The sequence below is a fragment of the Calypte anna genome, chromosome 2 (genome assembly GCF_003957555.1).
Source record: "Calypte anna isolate BGI_N300 chromosome 2, bCalAnn1_v1.p, whole genome shotgun sequence".
NCBI lineage: Eukaryota > Metazoa > Chordata > Aves > Apodiformes > Trochilidae > Calypte > Calypte anna.
Window position 1 is genome coordinate 44,774,860 of NC_044245.1, and position 23,135 is coordinate 44,797,994.

A 23,135-nucleotide genomic window follows, 5' to 3' on the forward strand; every position below is an offset into this window, starting at 1 on the left:
CACATGCAGTCCAAAATGTTATCAATGAACAGTTTACCTTTCTCTATTGTAATGGCTGGTTTTGCTCAAATTTTAGGTCAAATTCTGCCATCTGGGTCTTTGTCATGAATAGAAGGAAAAGCTTTAGGTGTCTTGTCAGCCTCTATATTCTCAGTCAGATATCCTCACCTATTGGAAGGAGTCCTGGTTACATTACTTATCTTTTGTTTCCTTTTCTCTGGCCTCATGTTCTAGAGGACTTAAGTCTGGCACTTCTGGATGAGTACTTAGGCTTCCCCAGCTTTGAAAATCGTGTGCACAGGAATCATCCATGCTGAGGTCCTGGTCCTTATTCTGCCACTGAACCAATATGCTGCCCTGAGCCACGCTTGCCTGTTCTAGGGTGAAAACTCAGAGCCCAACCCCCCATCTTTGAATTCCTTTTGCTAAGGATCCAACAGCAAGACATGGTTCTTGAGCCTCTGATATGCCAAGTTTCTTCTGGGAGGTGCTGAGTAGTTTCATCTTTAATTGGCTCGAATTTGATGGTCACAGCATAGCATTCATATATCATTTATTTTAAGCAACATTTCAGTCTGCAAGTAATAGAAGAGAAGCCACAAGCACTTAGCAGCAGTCTTGGAGTTGCTTGTCCTGTGAACACTGGGTTTTTCCTGAATTGTACTTACCTGGAGACAGGAGAATGTTCAGTGCCATGGAAAACAAGCAGTCAGTTTTTAAATCTTGGAGCTTCGCTTTAGTTTGTGCTATATTGATTATAATTGGAGAATAGTTTCAAATATTGACAATGAAAAAGAAAAATGCCATAGTTTTAGCTATCATTATCACTTCTTTGTCACTGAAGCAGAATAAGGTTTCAAGGTATTGTGTTAGCTGCTTGATTTTTGTTAATGAAGGTGGGAGTTGGTTGTCCCCTGCAGAAGATGTTCCCCTGATGTGTGCTTTGCATAACAATTTGAACTGAAGGTAATATGTTCTTCAATTTATTTCAGATATTTTTTTATTATTTGCAAGGTGACACTGCATACCAGGCAAGCATAAATGAATGCATTATTGCCCTCATATCTTCACACACTTTTATCTTTTTCTTTAAATCATAGCGTTTGCAAATAAAATAGTACTTTTATGTTCTTTAACGCTAGGCTCTTTAAAAAATGAGGTGAAACGAGGCTGTTTTCCAAGGTTGCCAAATATTACTAAGTACTTTTAACCACAGAGCTACCTGGCTGTGACTCACAGATTTGGAAACAGTCTGCAAAAAATTCTGGCAGAGTCAAAGAATCTGATATCTATGTATGGCCTGATGTATGCAAAAAATTGCATTCTTTGATAAGATGGAATCCATGTTCTCCCCTGCCCCACACCCTTTTTTTAAAACATATTGTTAAATCTTATTTGGATTTTATGTGATGGTAGAATGTTGTTTGGAAATTATATTCTGTGCAAGCAGTTGCATCATGAACATTAAGACTTTTTAGGGTCTTTGAAGTAGGCGTGGGAAATCGTTTTTTGTTGCTATTGTGTCTTTCTGAATGCATATAGCAACTAGCACAACACTGTAGTCAGTGCCACCTTTATACAAATATTATACAATGGTAAAAGAGGCTTTATGTATTCAAATAACAGTGATGTGAACCATGGAGTCAGAAAAAGTAAGCTGGCTGACTTAAAGAGAGTCTTGGTTGGGAAGTAGATGGTATAGGAGATAAGGACTGTGATTTAGTTGTTTTTTAAAGGCCCGATGACAATAATAATTCATGGAATCTTTGTGTGATCTGTTCAAAATAAAAAAACCCAAAAATGTGTGGCTTGTTTTGGTTTGTTGGGTTTTTCATTTGTTTGGGGTTTTTTTTGTTTTTTTAATGAAAACTTAGAAGTTCTTTACTTATATTGGTGCTTAGACTTTGGCTTCTGAATTTCGGATGTGGCCTGTAGTTGTGGTAATCTTGCTAGTAATACTGAGCACCTATTTTTAGACTGGATAGATATTAACTCTGAATATATCTTGCAATCTGACATTTCACCTTTCAAAGGAACTTGCCTCTTTCTGCACAGCTAGATGGGGCAGCTAAGTATGCTGCATGGATACAAAAAGTGGGACCTACCTGTGCTGTACATGTGTCTAGGACTTAAAAAGGCATTTTGATCTTCACAGCAGTTAAAAGTGTACTTTTAGCAGACTTAACACCTTTATGATGAGAACAGCTCCTCAGTCACCCTTCTAATCAAGACCAACAGTCAATAGGACAAGCTGAACATGCATCTTAACTGTTAGCAAATATAGATTTGGGGGTATTAATTTTATATTGTTGGGGGTTTTGTTAAACTGTGATTTTAATACTTATCCTGAAATAATGCTAGAGTGCTCTGTCTTCTGTATTGCCAGATACTAGATGCTTATGAAAGTCAAAGCAGATTTTAATGACTTTGCTTCATGGTAAATCAGCAGCATTTTATCTTCACTGCATCTTTTCTACTGGGAAGTAGCTTGTGTGTCTGTTAGTCTAGGGTAAAAGGCACCTGTTTTGAAGTTTATTTTTAGTAGTGAATAAAAAGCATAGGGAACCCACTTTGTGCTGTCAAATGACACAGCTGGGACACGTACGGCTGGTCTGCGTGGGATTGTTTTCTGTGCTGTAACTGAAGGAAGCAGAGTACTGCAGATAGTGCCTTTAAATGTTCATGTCTCTGATGTTAACATTTGTTTAAAAAAGGTTAATTGCAGACAATTATGTGCTAAAGGAGCTACATCACAAGAAAAGTCAATAGTACTAGGAAACTGTAACTTTGAATTAATGACAGAACTGAACAGTTATGCCAGAGCAATTTATTTAAGGAGGCAGCACAATTTTTTCATCATACACTGCCTAAATGTGATGTGTTTTTTTCTTTTCTTTTTTCATTACTGTGTAAAAAAGGCATATTTACCACTCCATACTGAATTCTTAAAGTGACTGAATTAAGAACCAAGTATTCTGGTGTTTTAAGTTTAGCATGCTGTTCATTAGCGTTGAATATTTAAAAGTAAAACTGACTGAATTAAGCTGTGTCTGTTAGATGGCTTTCTTGAAGGCAGAAGGCACAGTTGTGCTTGTTTAGCATGAGAACCTCAGAGTTTAAATAGCTTGCATTTATTTTGTAATTTGTGTCTATGGTAAGTCTATTACTGTTTTATAATACTGGTGACTAAAATTTTATTAGTATATCTCGAAACCATAGCAAACTAGCTGGAGTCCCTTTTCTTCCCTCCTGCTTCTCAGCTCAGAATCCTGAACCTTCATTAAACTGTTCGGTCAACATTTATCCTAGCTCAGATCCATCTCAAAACTTCTGAGAAATAGTGCTGCTTTTTCGTGGCAAGCTAGGTAAAACTTTAAAGGTTTTATATTGAAACTTTGTTTTTTTTTTCAAAAAAAGTTATACACATGAAGCATAAGCAGTCTGCTGTGGAAGTACCTTCAGGTCCTTATCTGAAATCATTCCAGGCCCTTCTGACTCCATGCTCATTTTAGATGGATGCTATATCACCCTCAAATACCCTGATGAGAACAAAAAACAAAGCAACAAAAAGCAACAACCTAAAGCCAAATAAAAAAAACCAACAAAACAGACAGTTTAAAAAAAACCAAAACACCTCAACTCCCTAAAAAAGAAAAGAGAATGAGAAGAGAAAGAAAAACTGCATCTGGCCCAAGGACTGTGTTTTTTGTTTCTCAGTGCATCATGTTATGTTGCTTGACAGCTCTAGAAAATTCTTGGTAGACTAGGCTGATCTCACATTAATTTTATATTTTTGGTCCCATTAGGATTATAGGGTTGCTTCTGTCCTGATAAATGTCAGTGTAAAGCAGCAGAGAACGAACCTTATATCATGACCATATGTCGTGACCTTATATCCACAGTAACAATCGCTATTGAGGCTGGTAAAACATGGTTCTGAAATGCAGTAGACTGCATCATCTAGACTCTTTAGTAATTAAAATTTTTATTTACATTTTGAAAAGTAATTAAAGACATCTCTTGCCATCATGGGCAAAAAGCAAACCTCCTTCCCTTACAGATATGTGCCATATGTACCACACATGTCATATACGATACAGTTATGCTACAGAGTAAGAATTGTTCCTGAATTTCAAGTCAAAGGGTAGGAAAGCATGGACTAAGCTAATATAATAACTGATTTAAAATCATATTTAAAAATAAGGGTGGCTGTTTCAAATTTTATGGAGGAGCCTCTTGTCTTACTTTTTTCCAACATAATTTCTTCTACTCTCATATTAGTAAGCATGGTAATTCAGAGCCTGCTCTCCTGAACCGGCCTGTAGCCTGGAGTTAATGCAAGAGTATACCAAAGCAAGAAAGTGAAAACCAAATTTTGCAAAATATTCTTAAGTAACTTTATAATGAGAGTTTTTTCCGTTTATATCTCTCAACTCTCTCTCCTTTTTCTGTATCAGCTAGTGCTGATCTTCTCTGAGTTTACTTGGTCTAGGAGAACTTATCACACCATGACTCTTCTTCACTTGCATTAATTGAAGAGCTTTGAATTCTGCTCACCTCAGTGAATAAATTTCTGTCTCAGAACTCAAAAACCCCCTCAAATGCAGCTTTTGACTCTTGACTGAATGTTGGCTTGCTTTTGTTGTTTGCATAGTCAATGAGCTACAAAGAGTAGCCATCCTCTGAAGATAAAGCTGAAGCATTTTATGATGTTTCATAGTGTATATTTTTAAAATCGATTAGGAGTGACTGTCAATTTTCCTTGTTTCTAGTATTTCTAAAAAGGAAGGGAAAGAGAATAATAAGGAATTCTTCTCTGTGTTCGTTAATGTGATGCTTAGACTTTTGAAATGTTTACGTTTCCACGCACAATTCCTTATTCTCTGTTAGTCATTTCTGGGTTTTTTGTGGCTACAAGCGAACTTCTTAGAGAAAGTATGTGTTGAAATGGGGATTCTCACTTCCTTGTTGTGGAGCCACATTCAGGCAGCAGAGCTCGGAGCCCTGGCAGAACATGTGAGAGGTGCAGCTGAGATTGTTACTTCTTTTCCTTGTAAAAACTGAGGCAGAACTTCAGCTAGCTTTTATCTTGGAACTGGTTTTACTTTGGATAAGAGCAAAAGCAATGGAGGAACATCTGATTCTGAGAAGAGACTGTTTTGGCTAATTCTGCTCCCAGTTAACGCCTCTTGAAGCACTCTGAAGAAGTGTTTAACTATTTTAAAAGCACTGCAGTCTATAGTTACTGTAGAGAAAATACAAAGACATTTTAGGATTTATGGTAAGACAAAGAACCTTGTGACACTGTCTTTTTCATAAGCCAGTGTCATACCAAGTTGGGTTTTTGTGACACCTGACCGTTGTTCTTCTGCCCAACCTGCTGAGACCTTTCTAAGGCTTGCATTTAGGGCCACCACTTTACACCTAGAGTGAGTTTACTTTTAAAATAAACTGAAAGAGAACACCCGTTGTTTTTCAGATTTGTTGTTCTCAGTATTTTATTGAGAAATTTGTGGAAAGGTAAAAAGGCAGCAATTTAAAATGTAACTTTTGAAAATACAGTATTTCGTGTGTGTTCAAATGGTTAGTCTCATGATGAAGGAGCAAATTGGATATTCTGGTTACTTTTTGTTGGTTTTGAACTATTCTACCTTGGGCATATAAAACAGAGCACTGAAGTAGATACATTTCTTCTAGTTGGTTTCTGTGTCCTTGACAAAACCTGATGCAGAAGGGACTGGCCTTCCCCCCACCATGTGTGTAGAAGCATCCTTTTTTTCTGTGGGGGCTTTTATCTTCAAAAAATAAGCTGTTCTTATTTTCTTTAAGCTGCTGTTTCTGTAGCACAGTTGAAGTTTTATTATGAATTTGGTAAGAATTTATATAATAAATATATTGAAGTATTCTGAAATTGAAAAAACAACAAGAAGCAAGTTGAGATAAATACCACAATGTTATAAATTGCATCAACATTGCTGTGCAGATGATTTGACACCAAGTTCATATGTATTTTTTATATCTAAGATACAATTTTAAAACACTGAGCATTTGGCTCCTATATTTTGGGAGGAGTATTTTAATAAGCAAGAAAAATATTTTTAACAATCAAGAAGAGCAGAAACAAGCTAACACCAGTAGCAACTAAATTACACATTCTTTTAACATTTCTGACATGCCAGCTGTCCAAGAAGCATCCTTATCATCATCTTCTAATATCCTCCAAGGCTCAATGTGCAGCACACAGATATGCTTTTACAAACACTATACTGACTGAATGATACGTTTGAAAGATATTTGAGAGTTATCTTTATAGAACCATGCATATACAAGTCTTGCCTTACTGACCCAAGGAGATGTATGAGCATCTCAGCAATGTGTAGATCCCTCAACAAAGAGAAGACACTAGATTTGCCAGTATTACAGTTGATCTGTTACCTTATTTTGTATCACCTCATATCAATTCTTGTTTTAACATGCTTTTAACTAACTCCCATTCCCTTGAGAGCTTAATGCTTGTATCCCGTAGTGCTACTGAGAGAACAAATATTAAATATAATAAGATGGATTAATTTTTCATTTCATTGCTTAATGTTTTTTTTTCAGCTTCTTGCCTGATTACATCAGTGGTGATTTTGATTCCATTAAGCCTGAAGTCAAGGAGTACTACAAGGTCAAGGTAAATTAAATGTCTTTGATGAGTTTGTGTGTATTAGAGCATTGTAGGATCCAACCTATTAGTGCCCCCATTGGTCATTAAGTGATTCTGGCTCCATTGGTTTCTTTGAGGCTTCAGTTGTGAAGCACCTTACTAGCTTAGATGTTGCATTCTGCCAAGTGCTCTACTAATGCCTAAAGTAAATAAAGGAGGTGTAGTACTGCCTGAGTGATGCGTAAGGTGAAGTTTCTTAGCACCGGCTCAAGAAATGGAATTTATGTTGCTGGAGATTATAGCAACTAGAAACTGAGATAAAACTCCTGAAAAATCTGTGACTTCTTTTCCTCAGTGAGATACAGAGAAATAAAGATTAAGTTCCCGTGGTTGGCACCCGTATGAAGAGAGAGTTTCTCTGTGATTTTTGTATGATACAACGATACCTTTTTAGCAGGAAGCTGCAAATGGAGACATCTGTCTCTTTCATCACCCACTGAAGCATTGAATTATGCCTCAGCTACTTCTGTGCTTCACCATGGAGTGCCATCCTTAATGGGTTTTTGGAAATATTCCTGCATACATTAATTTATTCCCAGTGTAGTCACCACATTTCCAGTGAGCAACATAAATGTAAATTCATATTTATTTGCTCTTAGGGCTCATAGTTCTGCTGATAGCTGACTAGCATTTAAAACTTTGCCTGCCCACCTGTATGGAATTTTGTGCTGGGCACACTTTTGGACAGTCTTGGACTATCACGGCTTGGACAGAAGGTTTCTGCAAATTTAGAGTTCACCTCAGTGTACCAGCTTGCCTTTGCAGCAGGCTACACTTGCAAGAGCAGTGTTTGATCCTCTGAGCTAGGGGATTCAGAGGTCTGTGATATGCCTGCTGCTTATTTGAAGTGTGAAGCTGAAATTTCTCTAAATCTCTCCTGATGGACTTGGGATCAAATGGCTGGAAGAAAAGTTTTCAGGCTGTGAGGGGAGAACTGGAGGAGTGTGAAGGACTGGTTTTTACTCCCTTTTTGGGAACTATGTGGGGTTTTTCTGTGTTCTACTTTGTTGATTAGAAAGGAGAAATATGTGATGGCTGTCTGTCTTGGGAGAACCATATAAGAAAAACGCCTGGAGATCTTTAGTTTACAGTTTGGGAAGTAAAAAGAAAAATCTTTGGATTAATGCTACTCATCACAGGCTGATGAAATCACTAAATTCATGAATCAGAAATTATGAAATTCGTGATCTGTGAGTAAATGGGGAAATCACAAAATGCACTTCTCTGTTTGGCATGGACATGGCTATTTAAGAGTCTTAGAGACATAGTACTTAGGGATATGGTTTAGCTAAGGACTTGCTGGTGTTTGCTTAACAGTGGGACACAATGGTCTTGAAGGGCTTTTCCAGCCAAGGCAGTTCTGTGATTCTGTGAACTAAATATTTACTTTTCCTTTGAAACGTGTCTGTAGGTACACTTTTTCAGGGCACTAGGTCCACATCACAAAATAACAAGAATATTCTCTTGGCATTCCTAATGCTTCTGCTCCCATGTACTGACAAGCCACCTTTGTACCTTTCCTCCAGGCAGTGCAATCCTGCCTGAATTTTCATGTTCACATGCACCTGGCTTGAGCTGCTGCTAGGCCAGGGTTAGAAATGATTTAAACTGTAGCTATAGCTTTGGATTCATCAAAATTCACACTTTCTGTGTAGAGTATTTTAGATGGTAGTGTAGATTTTCATGTTTTGGTGGTCCTTGCTTTTTTTCATTAAAACCTAAAGTAACTTATTTCCAAGTGTTATACAAAAGAAAAGTGACACTTTTTGAAGGTGCTCACTTGGGGTATGTCCAGAGCTCTGCTGTCTGACTGTAACATTACTGTGACCTGCAGAGAAATGGGAGTGTGGGGGATTGTATTACTTTGTACATGTATAACCAAGTATAACTCATTATGGCCAGCAGAAAGGCTGAGCTGTTAAATGCATGGAGTAAATACGAAGGAAAGTGAAGCAAGCAGCAAGTGCTGAGAGGTATTCACCCTCTGCAGTCCCATCTGCCTTTATGTATGACAGAGAGAGAAAAGTCATTCACACTTTTCTGTCCTTTAAGCCCAACATGTTGTAGAGTTGTCTTCCAGGTAAAGGGAAGCAGTGCTAAAGGAGCTGGGAGTTCCTTTGATATTTTGGTTATTGGTATCACTGAAGCCAATGGGTTTTGCTTAAGCCAGTTCAGCTGGTGGTTTTAGTAGAGCAAGGATAACATGGCAAGTGTTTCCATTTTCTTTTAAGGAGGATTATTGCCACTGTGTTGAGGGATCTTATTGAAATAAAGTACATAAATGTGAAGCAAATAAATCTTTTTAAAATTTATCTTTTATGTGTGGAATGCTATAGCAACAAGTTCTAAAGGCAAAAATGCTTCTTTTCAGTTGTGCTGGAAAGTAATTGTGTAATATGCTTATGGGTGGGATGTGTAACAGATTGAGTAGGTGTGTTATGCTTTTGGAAGGGAATAAGTAAGCATGCTTGCATAGGTTATTCAGCTTTTCTGCAGTCTTGGTTTTGCCTCACTGGCTTGCCAAGTAGGTACTTTTAGTCTTTTATTCTTTATATTAAAAATTTCTTACAATATAAATAATATTAAATAATATTAAAACTGGATGAAATTGCGTAACAACTGAAATTGGAATATCATGTTTAAATTTTCCTTTTTAAATCAAATTGTACTATAAATGAAAGATAAAGAATAGCAATTCAATATTCTTTATTCTGTATATTTTCTGTCATTGTTTAAACAGGTATCAAGGAGAGTTTTCCTTCCTTCATGATAAATATGCATGTTCATATGATCCCATAATAGATACACTGGCAATATTTCTCTGTATAGTCTGAAGTGCATTGGAAATGACACTGCAGAAAATAGAGGGGATGTGGTGATATTTCTGTCATTGCACTTTCATCTGTTTCTTGCTTTAGTGGAATGTTTCTATTATTGAAACCTTTTAAACATTACTTCAAAGTTAAAGCAGCAATTTGTATTGTTAATACTCAGACAAGTCTTAGTTTCTGAAGTTTTGAGACCAAAATCTAAAATTATACCAAATCTCTACTTACACCTAGAGGCAGAATGTTAAATCCAGTATCCTTTGAAATCCAAATTATGCTATTTATTAAAAATCTGATTTAGCTTTTTCACTGTGCAAGCACAGTGGTTTATAGGGCTTCTGTGGACTTAGGAGGCTCTGCTTCAGATCTGTAATTAAATACTGCAAACTCATTTACAAGTCCACTGTTTTCCTTGTTCTCTTTTCTTTTTAAGTCAAGTACAGCTGCTTATTTTTGCACACAATTCTGCAGACGTAGCACTTTCCATTTCCCTTTTTTAATTACATTTTCAGGGTTTAATGTTTATCAGGGCTGTAGAAATGCTTAATAGGGATGGCATGGGTGTTGTCTTCTTGTTTGATGATACACATGTAATTATATTCATGAAATGTGTTTGTACATTGCTAACTTCTGGCTAAACTGCATGTTTTAGTGTCATATTTTCTGCTTGCTTTTTGAGGACAAAATTTTAAATTTTGTTAACTCACAATGTTAACTGGCTTCCTTCAGTTATATTATCATAAATTAAATTTGAGAGTTTCTGGTTTTAGTTTACTTTTTATCTCTAATTCTTAGTATATTTTCTGAAACTAATTTTTAATATAAAATGTGAATTTCAATATTAAGTTTAACTTAATTAAAGCATTCTTTTTAGACTGAATAATTTTCTAAGAAAACACAGTTAATTTTGGGGCTTGATTTCTTTGTGAGAGGTTTTAAGATTTCAAAAGGAGCTGTAAAGGCTGTGCAGGTGGATCTCAAACAGTTCAGTCTTGATGCTGAACTGACTACTCCTACTTGCCAATCACCACTTAAGTCTTCAAGGAGTCCTTTGTTTTATGTGTCTTGCTGTAGACATCTCTGACCACTGTAAAAGTGCTGTACATACCTCAGTTTGGCTTTTGATATGCTGAGGGTGCCCAGTGACACCTGGACTTAGAACCAAGTTGTAAGTTGTAACTTTTTCTACTAATGTACATTAATTGAAAGAGCCTCAAGACAACCTTAAGAGCCTTAAGACAAGCCTTAAGAGCCTTAAGACAACCTCTGTCTTAATAAAAACAGAGGTTCATCAAGTTAAAGGGATTTATAGGACTAGAATGGTCCTGTTATTCATAGTTCAAACTGTACGTGACTCAATATGCCACCTAGGATTTTAGACTGGAAGCTATCTGTATGTCTTAGTCATATAATTATTCAAGGGGAACTTTCATAAGATGGTTCTATTCTTGAATATTGTGTCAGAGGTCTTGTCAAGATTGCATTTCCAGGTGAGTTGGATGGGTGATTTGTGTCATGCAGGTCTCTTATTCATGCTAAACAAAAGTAATAACGTAATGTTGCAGAAATGTCATAAACTGGTAATAGATACTGTGTTTGGTGTCACATTTATGCAGGCAAATATGTCATAAAATCAGAGTAACCCAGACAAGAAGTGCATTCAGACAGTGTCTGGGCAGAGCTAGGCCACCACAGAATATATTTTAAAAGATATGCATGTGCAGTGATGCTCCTTTGATCTTCTGTTTCATCTCCGAGTAATATAAGGCTTAAAGTTCTCTCAAGTCAGAAGTTAAAACATTTTCATGTTTAATTGCTTCATAGATTAATTTATTTTTTCCCAAAATTAGTCTATACATTTTTCTTCAAACTATGTGTGTGAGACTCTGCAAGCATCCACCAAAAAACTGTGGAAATATGTTCCCCGTGTTTACTGGGGAGAATATCTGTCTTTTGTTTTTTGTTTTTTTTAGTTTTGATCTTGACTTTTGATAGTCTCATTTGATTCTCCTGATTTTTTGTATTGTGGTAAATAGTGGATGAACATACTTCAACCACTTCTTCACTCCCCTTCTGATTGTATTTGTATGATTACACGCATCAGTTCTGTAGTGTCTGTGTGCATGGATAAACCAATGGAAAATTGTATATGCTGTCAAATTTATGGTCTAAAATTATGCAGAGCCTGTACAGATGTTTTGTTTCCTGCTGAGCTAATATATGTATAATGGCTGGTGAAAAACAAAACAAAGATAAATCTCCATCCAGTTCCTAATACCACTTTTGATGCTTTCACCAAGGTAGCAGTTTCCAGAAAACAATATATCTCTTTAAATGCAGATGAGATTTGTGAAAAAAATCCCAAACCCAACAAACAAATTCAGTTATACAGCCCTGAATCATTTTCAGGTAACGTGTTCTTTGTGTTATTTTCTGGTGTTGCACATCACTCCCTTTGAACCTAAAAAAACCCATGAAAGTCCTACTTGTATTGTAAGATCAATACAATATTATTCAGATTCAGTAAGTTTTGAGGTCATTGAGAGTCTCTGTTTATGTTTACTAGGACGTCAATCAGGCCCTAATTTATCTAGTATGATAAAGAATGCAATTTGACCAGGTTCTCATTCCTTTTTAAGAAAGTGCTTTTTTCCTTTGCAGTAATTTTCTGCTTGTTATGTAGCTTTGGGATACAGTATATAGAAACTAAGAGATCACACTTTTATTAGGGGTGGTTTGTCTTCCTTTTGTTCCTTTTGCTTTAGTCTGAAATGACAGTTTGCAGGTTACAAGTTTGTTTTCTTATTCTCATAAGTGCCTTAGCTGAAGCTCAACTACCAGACAGTAGAATGTGCAAGAAAAAAGTGCACCATATAAAAAAATTATGCTGGTGGTATTTTAATCTTGCATCCAATTTCCATTTCATATTATGTTGCAGTATGAGATTTATTTCTCCTTTCCACCGGTTATGGCCCAAGGAGGGGAAAGGGTGAATCTATATTGCAATAGACTTTTGAGTTACCTCCAAGAGTCTTAAAAAATTTAATCTGGTGTTAATCTTTGAAAGAAGTCATTATTCTGGTCTGTCAGCAAGTGATGGAGAAAATAACAGAAAAGTTAAAAAAATAGAAATGCATTGAATTAACTTCATTTCTAGTGCAAGGAACAAAAAAAGGGTGTTTTAAACAATGACAGCTTAATCTGGAGAAGGAAATTGAACAGAGTTGTTTCATGATTAAGCCTCTTCACACAAAAGAGACAGCTTTAATATGGTACTAGCGGTTGAAGACTCAGATTAGAGGTCTTTCTAGATGTAAGTAGGACTTATACATCCATCTTTTCTTTTTAGTGAATTTAAGAGAAAATTTGTTCCTGGAGCACAAAGCTTGGTGCCTATGCCTATGGACTGCTAATTAGAGCAGTTCCTAATGAAGCTGCAGAACCCACAACCTTGCAGCTCATCAAATGTTGCTGCAAACTTCAAGTTCATCCCAAGTACTCTATGGGATTTGTAAGCTCGATTCTGTTATGAGAGAGCCCATTAGCTTGCCAAAGCACAGCTCTGGCCAACAACAGGAACACAAACCTGCTCATTAACCAAGAAGAAGATCCCTGAAGTCCATATGCTACAATTTTTACAAAGCAGCTTGGCAGCGCTTGCAAATTATTCTATTGTGCATTTTCTCAAAAAGGAGACAGCTCTCATGTCAGAAGCAGAATGAAAAGATGCAGCCTGTTGCCCTTTTAAAAGTAGGAAGGTTTGTTGGTGGGCTGGAGAGGAGGAGGAGGCAGAGGAGGAAGGCTTCTGACATGCTTTCATGTAGCAATCATTTTGGTCCATATTTCCCTGCTTTAAAAGGAACAGGTGAACTACTCAGGAATATTCTCTCTAACCTCCAAACTCCAGATTCACCAAGGCACCATAGGCTTTGCTTCTTTTTCTTTGACACAGCTTTGCTTCTTCATCTTTCACACAGCTATGAACTTAAAAAAGGCACAGTAAATTGGGATACATGAACCAGGGCACCCACACCTTTAGTTACCCTCATATGTTACCCTCATGGGGTTTACACTTAGTTTACCATACAGTTACACAACCTTCAGGATGACAATCCAGATGGAAGAAGGTTAGGTTCGGTCTTTTTGTGTTCATGCAATTAGATGAGTGCTCTACAAGCCTCCAAATGGAAAAGAAAATAAATGATGTGTTTTTTCAGGCAGAAAAGTTAAATGCTTTTGTAGCTTGTCAGTGAAATAAAGGATGAGCTATTGCTGCCACATTTTAATTTACTGCTATTAATGAACATGGAAATGTAAGTTTCTTTTGAGTTTTGATGTGACATAAGAAGGAGGTGGAATTCAACAGCAAAATTCAAGTGCAGCTTCTGAAACAGACAATTATTTTTCCTCACTGAATTCTGAGTTGGTCAAAAACATGCAAAGGAAAAGGTTTGGGGTTTTTTAGCTTCATTGAGAAATAGTGTAAGATGATAAAAGTTGCATTCACGTATACCAGGAGGAAATACAACCTAAGATGTCATTTTTGAAAGAAGGCCACTAGTGGCAAGGAAATACCATTAAAGGGGAGGGCAGAGGGGAATGAAGCTCTGGTTTTCTGTTTCAGCTCTGCTGTTTTCCTTTTGCAGTCTGTAGAGCCCTGCAAAAAAGGGGTTGGAGGAAGGTTTGCTAAGCTTACTGTGCAGGAAATCCAGTGAGTCTCAGGACCAGTGTGAGTTACTTTGTGTTCTGGTGTGCCCTTGGGTTCCTTCGTTTGAAGATGCTGTGACGGTCTTTGTTACCATTTCTAATCATAACTCCAAATCTATTTGACAACAAGTTAAGGATCTTCTTTTATTTTTTAATCAGTCTTCAATGTGGTGAAATCAGTTAAGAGAGAAAAATGAAATGTCAGGGGAGAGTAAAATGAGGAATGTAAACCAAGAAAAAGGCAGATACTCTTTAAAAATTTAGAAAAAAGATAAGAATTTTAAGAGACAAAAATGAAGGTAACATCAGCAGTAGAAAAGAAAACTGTATAGAAATTGAAAATTTTCCCTCATACATCAGCATATCAGTTCTGCTATCATTTTTTGCAGCCAAGAAGAAGTGAGTGTGATAAGATAAGCACATGCACATGGGAAATGCATTTTTCTAATCTAAAAGTAAGATATTGGAAAAATAAGTTTATTGGTAATGAGTGCATGGTTGGGGTTTTTGGGGGGTAGGTTTTTTTGTGGAGTTTTTTCTTTGGATTGGTATGGTTTAGTTTTTTGGTTTTTTGTTTTGGTTTTTTTTTTTAAGGGGAAGGGTTTTGTTTTTTTAATGTCTTAAAATGGTTTTATTTGAGGTTAAAATAAGATGATCTATGTTTATCCCATCCTTGACCAAGCTTCCATGGGAATTTCATCAGGTGAAGAAGAGAAAATAATAAAAGGAGCTTAAAACATAGGTACCTGCAATGAAAGTTGGAATATATTTACAGTCAATTTACAGGTGTTAAGACTGTTTTGTTCAAATTCTGCAGCAGCAGCTGCTGCCATATATAATGTGTCCAAGAAACTGTTAATCCAATTGAAACAACTAATTTAGTAAGTATTTACTTTGCACTTAATTGATAATAACCATTCAGGTAAGGAATTACCAATTTACTTTAAATTAGTCATTAAGATAACCAGATTTTCATTTAATTGATAAAAACATAGCTTTCAAGAAATGCCTGGTTTTGAGAGCTGAAAATGACCTTGCTCCCTTCAAGATCAGTAGTGGGAGAACACCTTGAGAGAACAGAATAGTGATTAATCCTGTAATGCAATTACTTATTTTGACCCAGGTCCATTTTTTTCCTGGCATTTAAAGGACTCCTTTGACATATAACTATGCAGGTAGAGTTTTCCATTTGCTTTATTTACTGTCTGCTGTTTCGACACATAATAAAATAAGGCTGATATACATTAGTGGCTTAGATACTTTATATTTTGATCACCGTTGAAATGGTATTTGTAGGAAGAGGACAAAGTTGGAGACCTGCTTATGGTTTGCAACAGACCGATAACTGTGCTGGATATTTCTTTCCCAGCTGGGACTCCTGTAGGACTAGCACTGAGTTTGTAGTGAGCAATTTGCTGTGAACAGAGGGAAGGAATAATGCTTTGTAAAGGTCCTTGTGGTCCCATTCCCTTTCCCTACATCCTCTGGTGGCTTATTTGGATTCTGCCTCAAAAGTATTTCTGAGGGGGAAAATGTCAGCCTTTGCCTAGAAAATCTGATGGGATAATAGCACTTGCAGGAAGTACCCATTCTAGCTTCAGATCAAACACGGATCTATTTCTTGGGGTTTTGAGATACATTTCCTAATAGGAATTTTAACATGGACAGTGGTGGAGCACTTTCAGGAATCAGAATTTGTCCTATATTCTGTACTTATCACAATTTTTTTGAGCAAATAAATGTACTCCTCAGTACCTAACACCTCTTCAAAGCTGCATTTCTGATCTGTCATCGTTGATTTCTTTCACATCTGAATGTGGGGAAGGTCTCTAGAGTCATCAAAGAAAAACTTTGACAAGGTAATACTGGCAGTATCTTGAGGTCCTCCCAGACTGGATTTGGGGCATATATGTTGGAAGGAAACTGGGAATATCATAGTTCAACTTCTGTTTTATTCTCCTACTGGTGGAATTAAATGGGAGTGAGAATAAAGGGGATCAGAAACACTTTGAAGTGCTTTTCTACATTAAAAGCTCCCTGTTCCAAAAAAGCTGTGTATCCACCAGACCTTAAATAAATGAAGTTTTGCCTGAGGGTCAGGGTGTTGCAGGGGATTTCCCTACAAGTGCTGGAGCAGTTTCTGCTTTGCCTTGGAGAGGGGCAAGGGGAGGTTTACAAATGTCTTTTGTAATTTGTTGAGTGTTTGGACAAGCTAAATCCTCCTTGCTTCAGGCAGTTATTGATTAAAGCAGATATCCTGCCCTTAATTACCAAGTTTAAACTGCTCTGCATGCTTCAGTCCTTGTGCCACTCATTGCACTGCTCTGGCTGTGCCTTGCAGCCCTGGGCTGGTGGGTAGCAAGTATCTGCTCCCACAGAGTCATTCCCGTGATCCAGCCAAGGGGGAGAGCCCTCCAGTTTTACCATTTCTATGGATTTTCATGTGCTTGGAATGAATGTACCCTCAGCAATGCAAATAGTTGTCAGTGGCCAGACTAAGTTTCTTTTGGTTTTGCCCCCCTTCTGTAGAAGAACACCCTACTTGCTGTGAACCTTCAGTAGTTTAGTGCCTCAAATGTAAAGCAAGCTTCTTGCTTCACTGGAAAGTCTTTCTGAACAATTTTTCATCACAAATAAGCAATTTGTTCCAACTGATTGGAGCCTGTGATAAAATGTTGATTGTAGTCCATGGCATCAGGCTTCCAAAGAAAGTGTAATGCCATGCAGCAGGGCTGCAGGAGGCACATCTGACTGGTGTCCTGGTGTGAAGTGCTGCTCCCATCCAAGTCAATGGCAGTTCCTCTGATTGCAGCAGGATGTTCAGGGTGGGTCCTCCCCTGAAGCAGCTATCTGAACAGAGAAGCCCAAAAGCCATGAGAATAGCCCAGTTCACCTCTAGTTATTGAAGTGAAGTAACCAATAGATTCACAAACTTTTCAGCTCTTTTAAGACTGAGACAAATGATGAGGCTTTCAGGATTTTGAACAGGAGCATCTTAGGAGAGGAAACAGAGACTACGTGGCATTAGAGTGAAAGTCAGTGATTCCTCTGTGATTGTGCCCTCCTGAGCACAGGTCAGCTTGGTGCAGGAGTTTTTGTGTCAGTGCTTATACCTAAATGCTTTGCAGACCCAAAGTGCAGGTAGATGCTCAGGTAGAGAAATAAAGTGATAAGGGAAAGAGAGCAATTGCATTTGACATTTTTTGACAGGTTATTCTTGAAGTTGGTTCTGTATGGTGTGAAAAAATATAGGCATGGGTTGACAGCTTATAGGTGCTGTGAAATTGCTCAGAATTGTGGCAGGAGTGGTGGAGTGGGAGAGAGGCACCAGTGTACGAGTGGTTAGATTCAGGGAGGAAGTAGTATAAAAAGTGTAAGGTTCCTTAGGGAGCACTATTTATTACTTATATCATGTACTTTTGTAGCAAATTCAAGATGCTTTGGAAGGTTAAGGTAAATCTGATATGGTTTGATAAATACTGGAAAATATTGTACAGATGAACTGTCCCTAAATCATCTTACTGGTGTTTACACTCTCTTTCCTTTAGTTAAATTCACTTTCAAAGAAGTTGCCCATAAGATAATATACAGGACAATGCCTTCCTATCCTGTTATCTGTCACTAGATCATTCATTTCTTCCCACAGCAAGCCATTCTGCTCTCCTGTGTTTTTTTTCCAACACTACTTACAATGATTCATTTGTTTAAAATAACTGCACCAAATCCTTTCTTGCTGGAAATTTTGTCTGAGTTATGTAACAGCATTACAATTGGACCCAAAAATCTGAATTAAAACATGACAAAAGAGACAGGCTTTGAAATGGCATTTTCCAAAATGCATTAACTGATGGGTTTGTGTAATAATGAGTTGTACAGTGCACAGCCATGCTTTCTAAATGGCCACCTCTCCTTGAAAGTGATACTGATGAGGCCATGCAATCACTGTCATTTCAACAAATCATGTACCTGGGTGCAGGGAGCCCATCTTTGGCTTTTGATGATGCATCAGAAGACAGTTTAGGGTGTAGTACCATGTAGTACCCTATGGCTGCAAGCAGAAGTGTGATGAGACAGGACAGCTTTTCTAGTTGCTGCACTCACACACAATATAGTTCTTGAAGTCTGCTTGTAAGGCACTTTTGTGAGTATCCTCTTCAGAAACATATAGTGTCCTCTAGGTACCTTTCATTGGTTAGTAAGTATTTAGCAGCTACCTTTTGTATTACTATTACAATATTATCGCAAACAAACAGAACTGATTTGAAAGATAAAAATGTAGGGGTTTTATTTCACTGAATTAATACATTTATATTGAAATGTAGACCGTATTAAAATGAAAAATGTGGCAATTTGTTATTAAATTCCCCAGTTAAGTTTAAAATAATTCAAAATAAAATCTTTTTAAACATGAACTGATAAAGTTTAAGGGGGAAAGACAGAACTGGCCACTTTACTATCTGAGCGTTTTCAGCTAGAGTAAGCTAAAGAAGCTTTTGGTAGGAGTCTAATGCAGAGTCAGAGATTTTTTTTTATTATTACTGCTTTATTGTAGTCATTTGACTTCAGTTCAGTGCTTAGGTTTGAAAAAAAGAAGAATGGTTTATTTTCTCTTTCAGTGTATGAATAAAAATAAGGTATGAGGTGATGAAAAGTACTATTCATAAAGTGCAGAAGGGCTTGGCAATGAGAAATGATCAATATTATTCCTAGCTACTGAGTTCAACCACATGTGTCCAGTAAATCAGTTCACTTTTAAATGCAAAATATCGTTAGATCATGTCTCCAAAGCATATAAGATTGCTTTATTTATTAGAGGATAAAGAAAGAACTAGGAGTTAGAGCGTGGAACAAAGGGAAGTACAGTTTAATGTGGATTGGAGCAGTGGCTGGAAAACATACATAATCCAGCTAGAAAATTGGATAAGGTCAGCAAGGAGTGACTGGAATGCTTTGTTGACAAGAGCCTTGGAAGCAAAACAGAATAACTAAACCAGTTATTATTGGTATGCAAACAGATTTTTACAGCTTTACTAATAAATACGGCAAAGAGGCAGGCAAGGATCAAACAGAAATACTACAATGCATGCTCTGACCATGAATTGTAGCAATAAAAAATAAAATATAATGTGAAATATGTTTCTAATAAACTACAAACAAAACTAACTGTTGTGGGTTCCTATTTTTGTGTATGAGGGAAAAAATGCTATCTAAATGGTAGAACCCAGGTATACCTGACTGGTGGATGGCAGATAAATTTTCAGCATACAGTCTCTGAACAAACAAGAAGTAGTATTTTAAGTGTTGTTCTTGTAAATGGTAAAACATCTTCTGGTAGATTTGGGCACTAAAAATTACTTTGGCTAGGATGATCAGTAGTTGACTTCTTAAAGTTGGAGATGAACAGAAGGTCTCCAATTTCAGGTAGTTTTTTTTTTTTCTAAATAAATGTTACATAATTGTATTTCAAAAGGTGAAAGACTCAGGAAATGGAGAGCAGAAGGTCATCTGTATAGGAGCTTATGCACTAAATGAAGAGAAGGCAGATTTCCACCCCTGTTTGGCTTAAATAACTTCTGTCTGGAACTGTTTTGTAAACAAAATGTGAAATATAGACAAGAAGGATTTCAAAAATAGCCATGTGAACTCAGAAATGAAATTGAGAGTATGGAGTGGTCACATGAGGTCATGAGGACAGCATGCTTGTTGAAGGTCAACATGTTATTGTACTCCATGGCCACATGATACCTCTTAAGTTTTTGGGAAAGAGGACAGAGAAGTTGGTGAAAAGCACATTGGTTAATGGGAAGGATAGAGAGAAAGTGAAAATCACTGTTGTTATCAGAAGGCGACAGCTGACAAGCCTGCTTGCCCTCCTGTTAGCATCCCAGTTTTGACATAAAAGCAGGGTCATGAGACTCAATTTCCAGCTACCACAGCTCCATCTCAGCCTCACAATTGCATGTGGAGCAGAGACAGTCTGAATGACACTGGAGATGTATGAACCTGCTTCACACTATGGCAGCAGCAAGAGCAAAGATGGTCCCTTGATTAAGAAAGGATTTAAAGCCGATAGCAGTATCTCAGTGCTATTGTAGAAGGTTTTGATACTGCCCCTGGAGCACTGTGTGCAACTCTAATAACTCATCTCTAAAAAACATGAACCTGAGTCTGAAGCATGCTGAAGGGCTGCTTAAATGAGCAGAGGGCTTAATAAATGGTTTGCTGAGAAAAGGCTAAAAGAGCTTGTCTTGTTTAGCCCAATAAATTAAAGTAAAATTATATATAAAGTGGCTAAGCACTAGGGTGCTTAGATAAAAAATAATACTCATTTAAGATCCATGTAAGATTTAAGCTGCAAGTTAAAAGTGTGATCTTATTCATTGGAGGAATGGGCATTCCAGGATTATTGTAATTGGGGAAGAAGAACCCTGGGTGATTTTAAAATGGATGCTAAACATTTTATGAGAAATATATAATGACGTGTTTCCTATGGCAGCATTGGATTGAATTTGATGAGACAGGGCAATCCTGCCTGTCTCAGATGTTAATGAAAATCTTTTATTGTCTGGTGATTTGGTTTCCAAAGCAGCATGATTTAAAAAAAAGAAAAAAGAAAAAAAAAAAAAAGGAAAATTACAAAAAAATGCAAAAAAATGATCATGTGGTGAATCAGAGCATTTTCTAGAAGGAATAAAAAGTTCTATAAATTTGAAAATCTAACTACAAATATGTTTCAAGAGATACCTGGGAGGGTAAGTGTATCATATCATTAAAGAATAACGACAAAACTGTTTTCTGGTTAGAGCTGATCATGACAACCTTCTGAGGAAGAGCCCTTCTTTAAGAAGATAATTTGTTATCTTTTTTTGATCATCAGTTGAGATGCTTCTGTCACCTTGGTGAAACCAGTTTAATGTTCATGAACATAATCCAGGCATATGGTTTTCAAGTTGTAATTCCGATCATTAAACATTAAAGGTGTAGATGATTGTTTTGTTTGGGTTTTTTTAAACCTGTTTAGTCTGCAATAATAAAATAGTCTAGAAGCAAAGATGGATTTTACAGGCATTTTAATATGACCTGATGTGATTTGCATCTGTTGTGGAGAGTGCATGTATTTCATTTTAATGGCATTATTGGTTAATTTCACAACTGATAAATTAAATGTTGTTAAATGTAGGATGAGAACGGGCTAAATTGAATATTGATAACAACATTTCTTTTTCAGTATTAGAAAATTAATTTGATTATTGTTAGAAATACTGCTCCAGGATTCTTATCTCCAAATATGATAGGCCTTTATGATTTCTAAAGAATAGAGGAAAAGCTAGAATTAAGAAAGCATAAACATGTGTCCTAAATTTTTATATTAACATATATCTGATTCACAAACTCAAATCTCAGTCATTGTTTTAAAAATATTCAATAAAATGACAATATTAAGGTATATGCTTTTAAAATAAAATTAAATTACTTGCATTTTTATGACTGCTGGCATTTGCATTGTATGGCATAACAGTGGAAAACGAATCTTCGTGGAAAAACATTTCATGGAAAATAGAATCTTAACGCAGAGCTGAAGTTTACTTTTCACTTAACAAAATGTATTAATCCATTTGAGCAATAACTATGGTGAACATGTGCTTTTCAGTGGAACTTTAAACGTTTGTGCCTTTGAACAACAAAAAGTGCAAACAAAATTTTCAGATCAGATCTCCTGTTTGAGGTCCAGACAAACCAGCCACCATGTTTCATGCAAATTTTAGGTAAGAAGTTCAGATAATCCATCATACAGGACAATCTACAGATCTGTTAATCTGATTACTCCAAATGAATATCCTTAGAGGATTGTATTTGAAATTAAGTGAAGTAGAGATCCATCTTTGTTGTAGACAGATGTAGATTTTATCTGCTGTCTCTTGTGTCCTTGTATGTCAAGCAGCTTCCACATCTCATGTCTGGTTTGAGGTTATGGAGTGGATTAAATCCTGTAGTTGTCACTGATACTTTATTGCTAATTATTATTTATGTTATCCTTTTATCAAGTACTCTTGAAATACAGTGCAAAAAGAGGGAAGGCATTTTCTTCAATTAAGACACAACATGGTTATAGAGTCATGGAGAAGAGAAAAAATGAAAGCAATGTTGAACTTTTAATTTTTTTTTAACTTCTTCACAATCAAAGATAATGTTTCCTTGCCATGCTCATTCCCAAACCAACTGTCTAACATCTCTGGTTTCTGGTTGTACTATATGGTATGAAGCTTAATACTTCTGGCTAAATTCCCTCAAAGTCACTAGTAACATTCCTTGTCTTTTTTCCTTTCTCCTCTTCTTCTCAATCAGCACAGTTTGTTTCCAACTTTTGATGCCAACCTGATTGGGTGATCCCTGGGATGTCTTTATCATGACTGACCTGAGCACGTCTGCAGTTTGATCTGCAGTGCTCCCGTGCCTAAGAACATGATGCAAAGGTGTCTGCAACAATTCTACCCAGGGCTGGCATGGAGGGAGCAATGCTTGTGCACTGCGTGTCACTTGTGTGCTTGTAGGTCATAGGCTGCAACTTGTCAATACAGGAAAGGCCTTAACAACTGTTTGGGAAATACACAGAATGTTTGGCATTCAAAGTTTGGCATTTGGGATTCAAAATCCAGAGCATTGCCATACCCTTGATAATTGATTACTATGTGTAATTATAGCAAAATGTAACTATTCCACTAGTCATCTTTACCATCCTGTAGTATGAAAAGTAATAAAGTCTGCTATGATTCATTTTTTCAGAAAAAAAAAAAAAAGCCACATCTGTAAGCATACTAGTGAGCAAAAAAAAGCTACTGTTTTGGTACAATCAAATGGTTATTCCTCCCAACCCACTTTCCTTCCTAGAG

At 36.7% G+C, this 23,135-nt stretch overlaps 1 protein-coding gene across 3 annotated transcripts in view; it reads left to right on the plus strand.

Annotated features, from left to right (window-relative positions):
- Positions 1-23,135, plus strand: part of TPK1 (thiamin pyrophosphokinase 1) — a 298,088-nt gene that overhangs the window by 134,481 nt on the left and 140,472 nt on the right. For all 3 annotated transcript variants that reach the window (XM_030446013.1, XM_030446014.1, XM_030446015.1), the window contains one exon: positions 6,604-6,676. In XM_030446013.1, the coding sequence (XP_030301873.1) occupies positions 6,604-6,676 (73 nt within the window). The remainder of the gene's footprint in view (positions 1-6,603; positions 6,677-23,135) is intronic.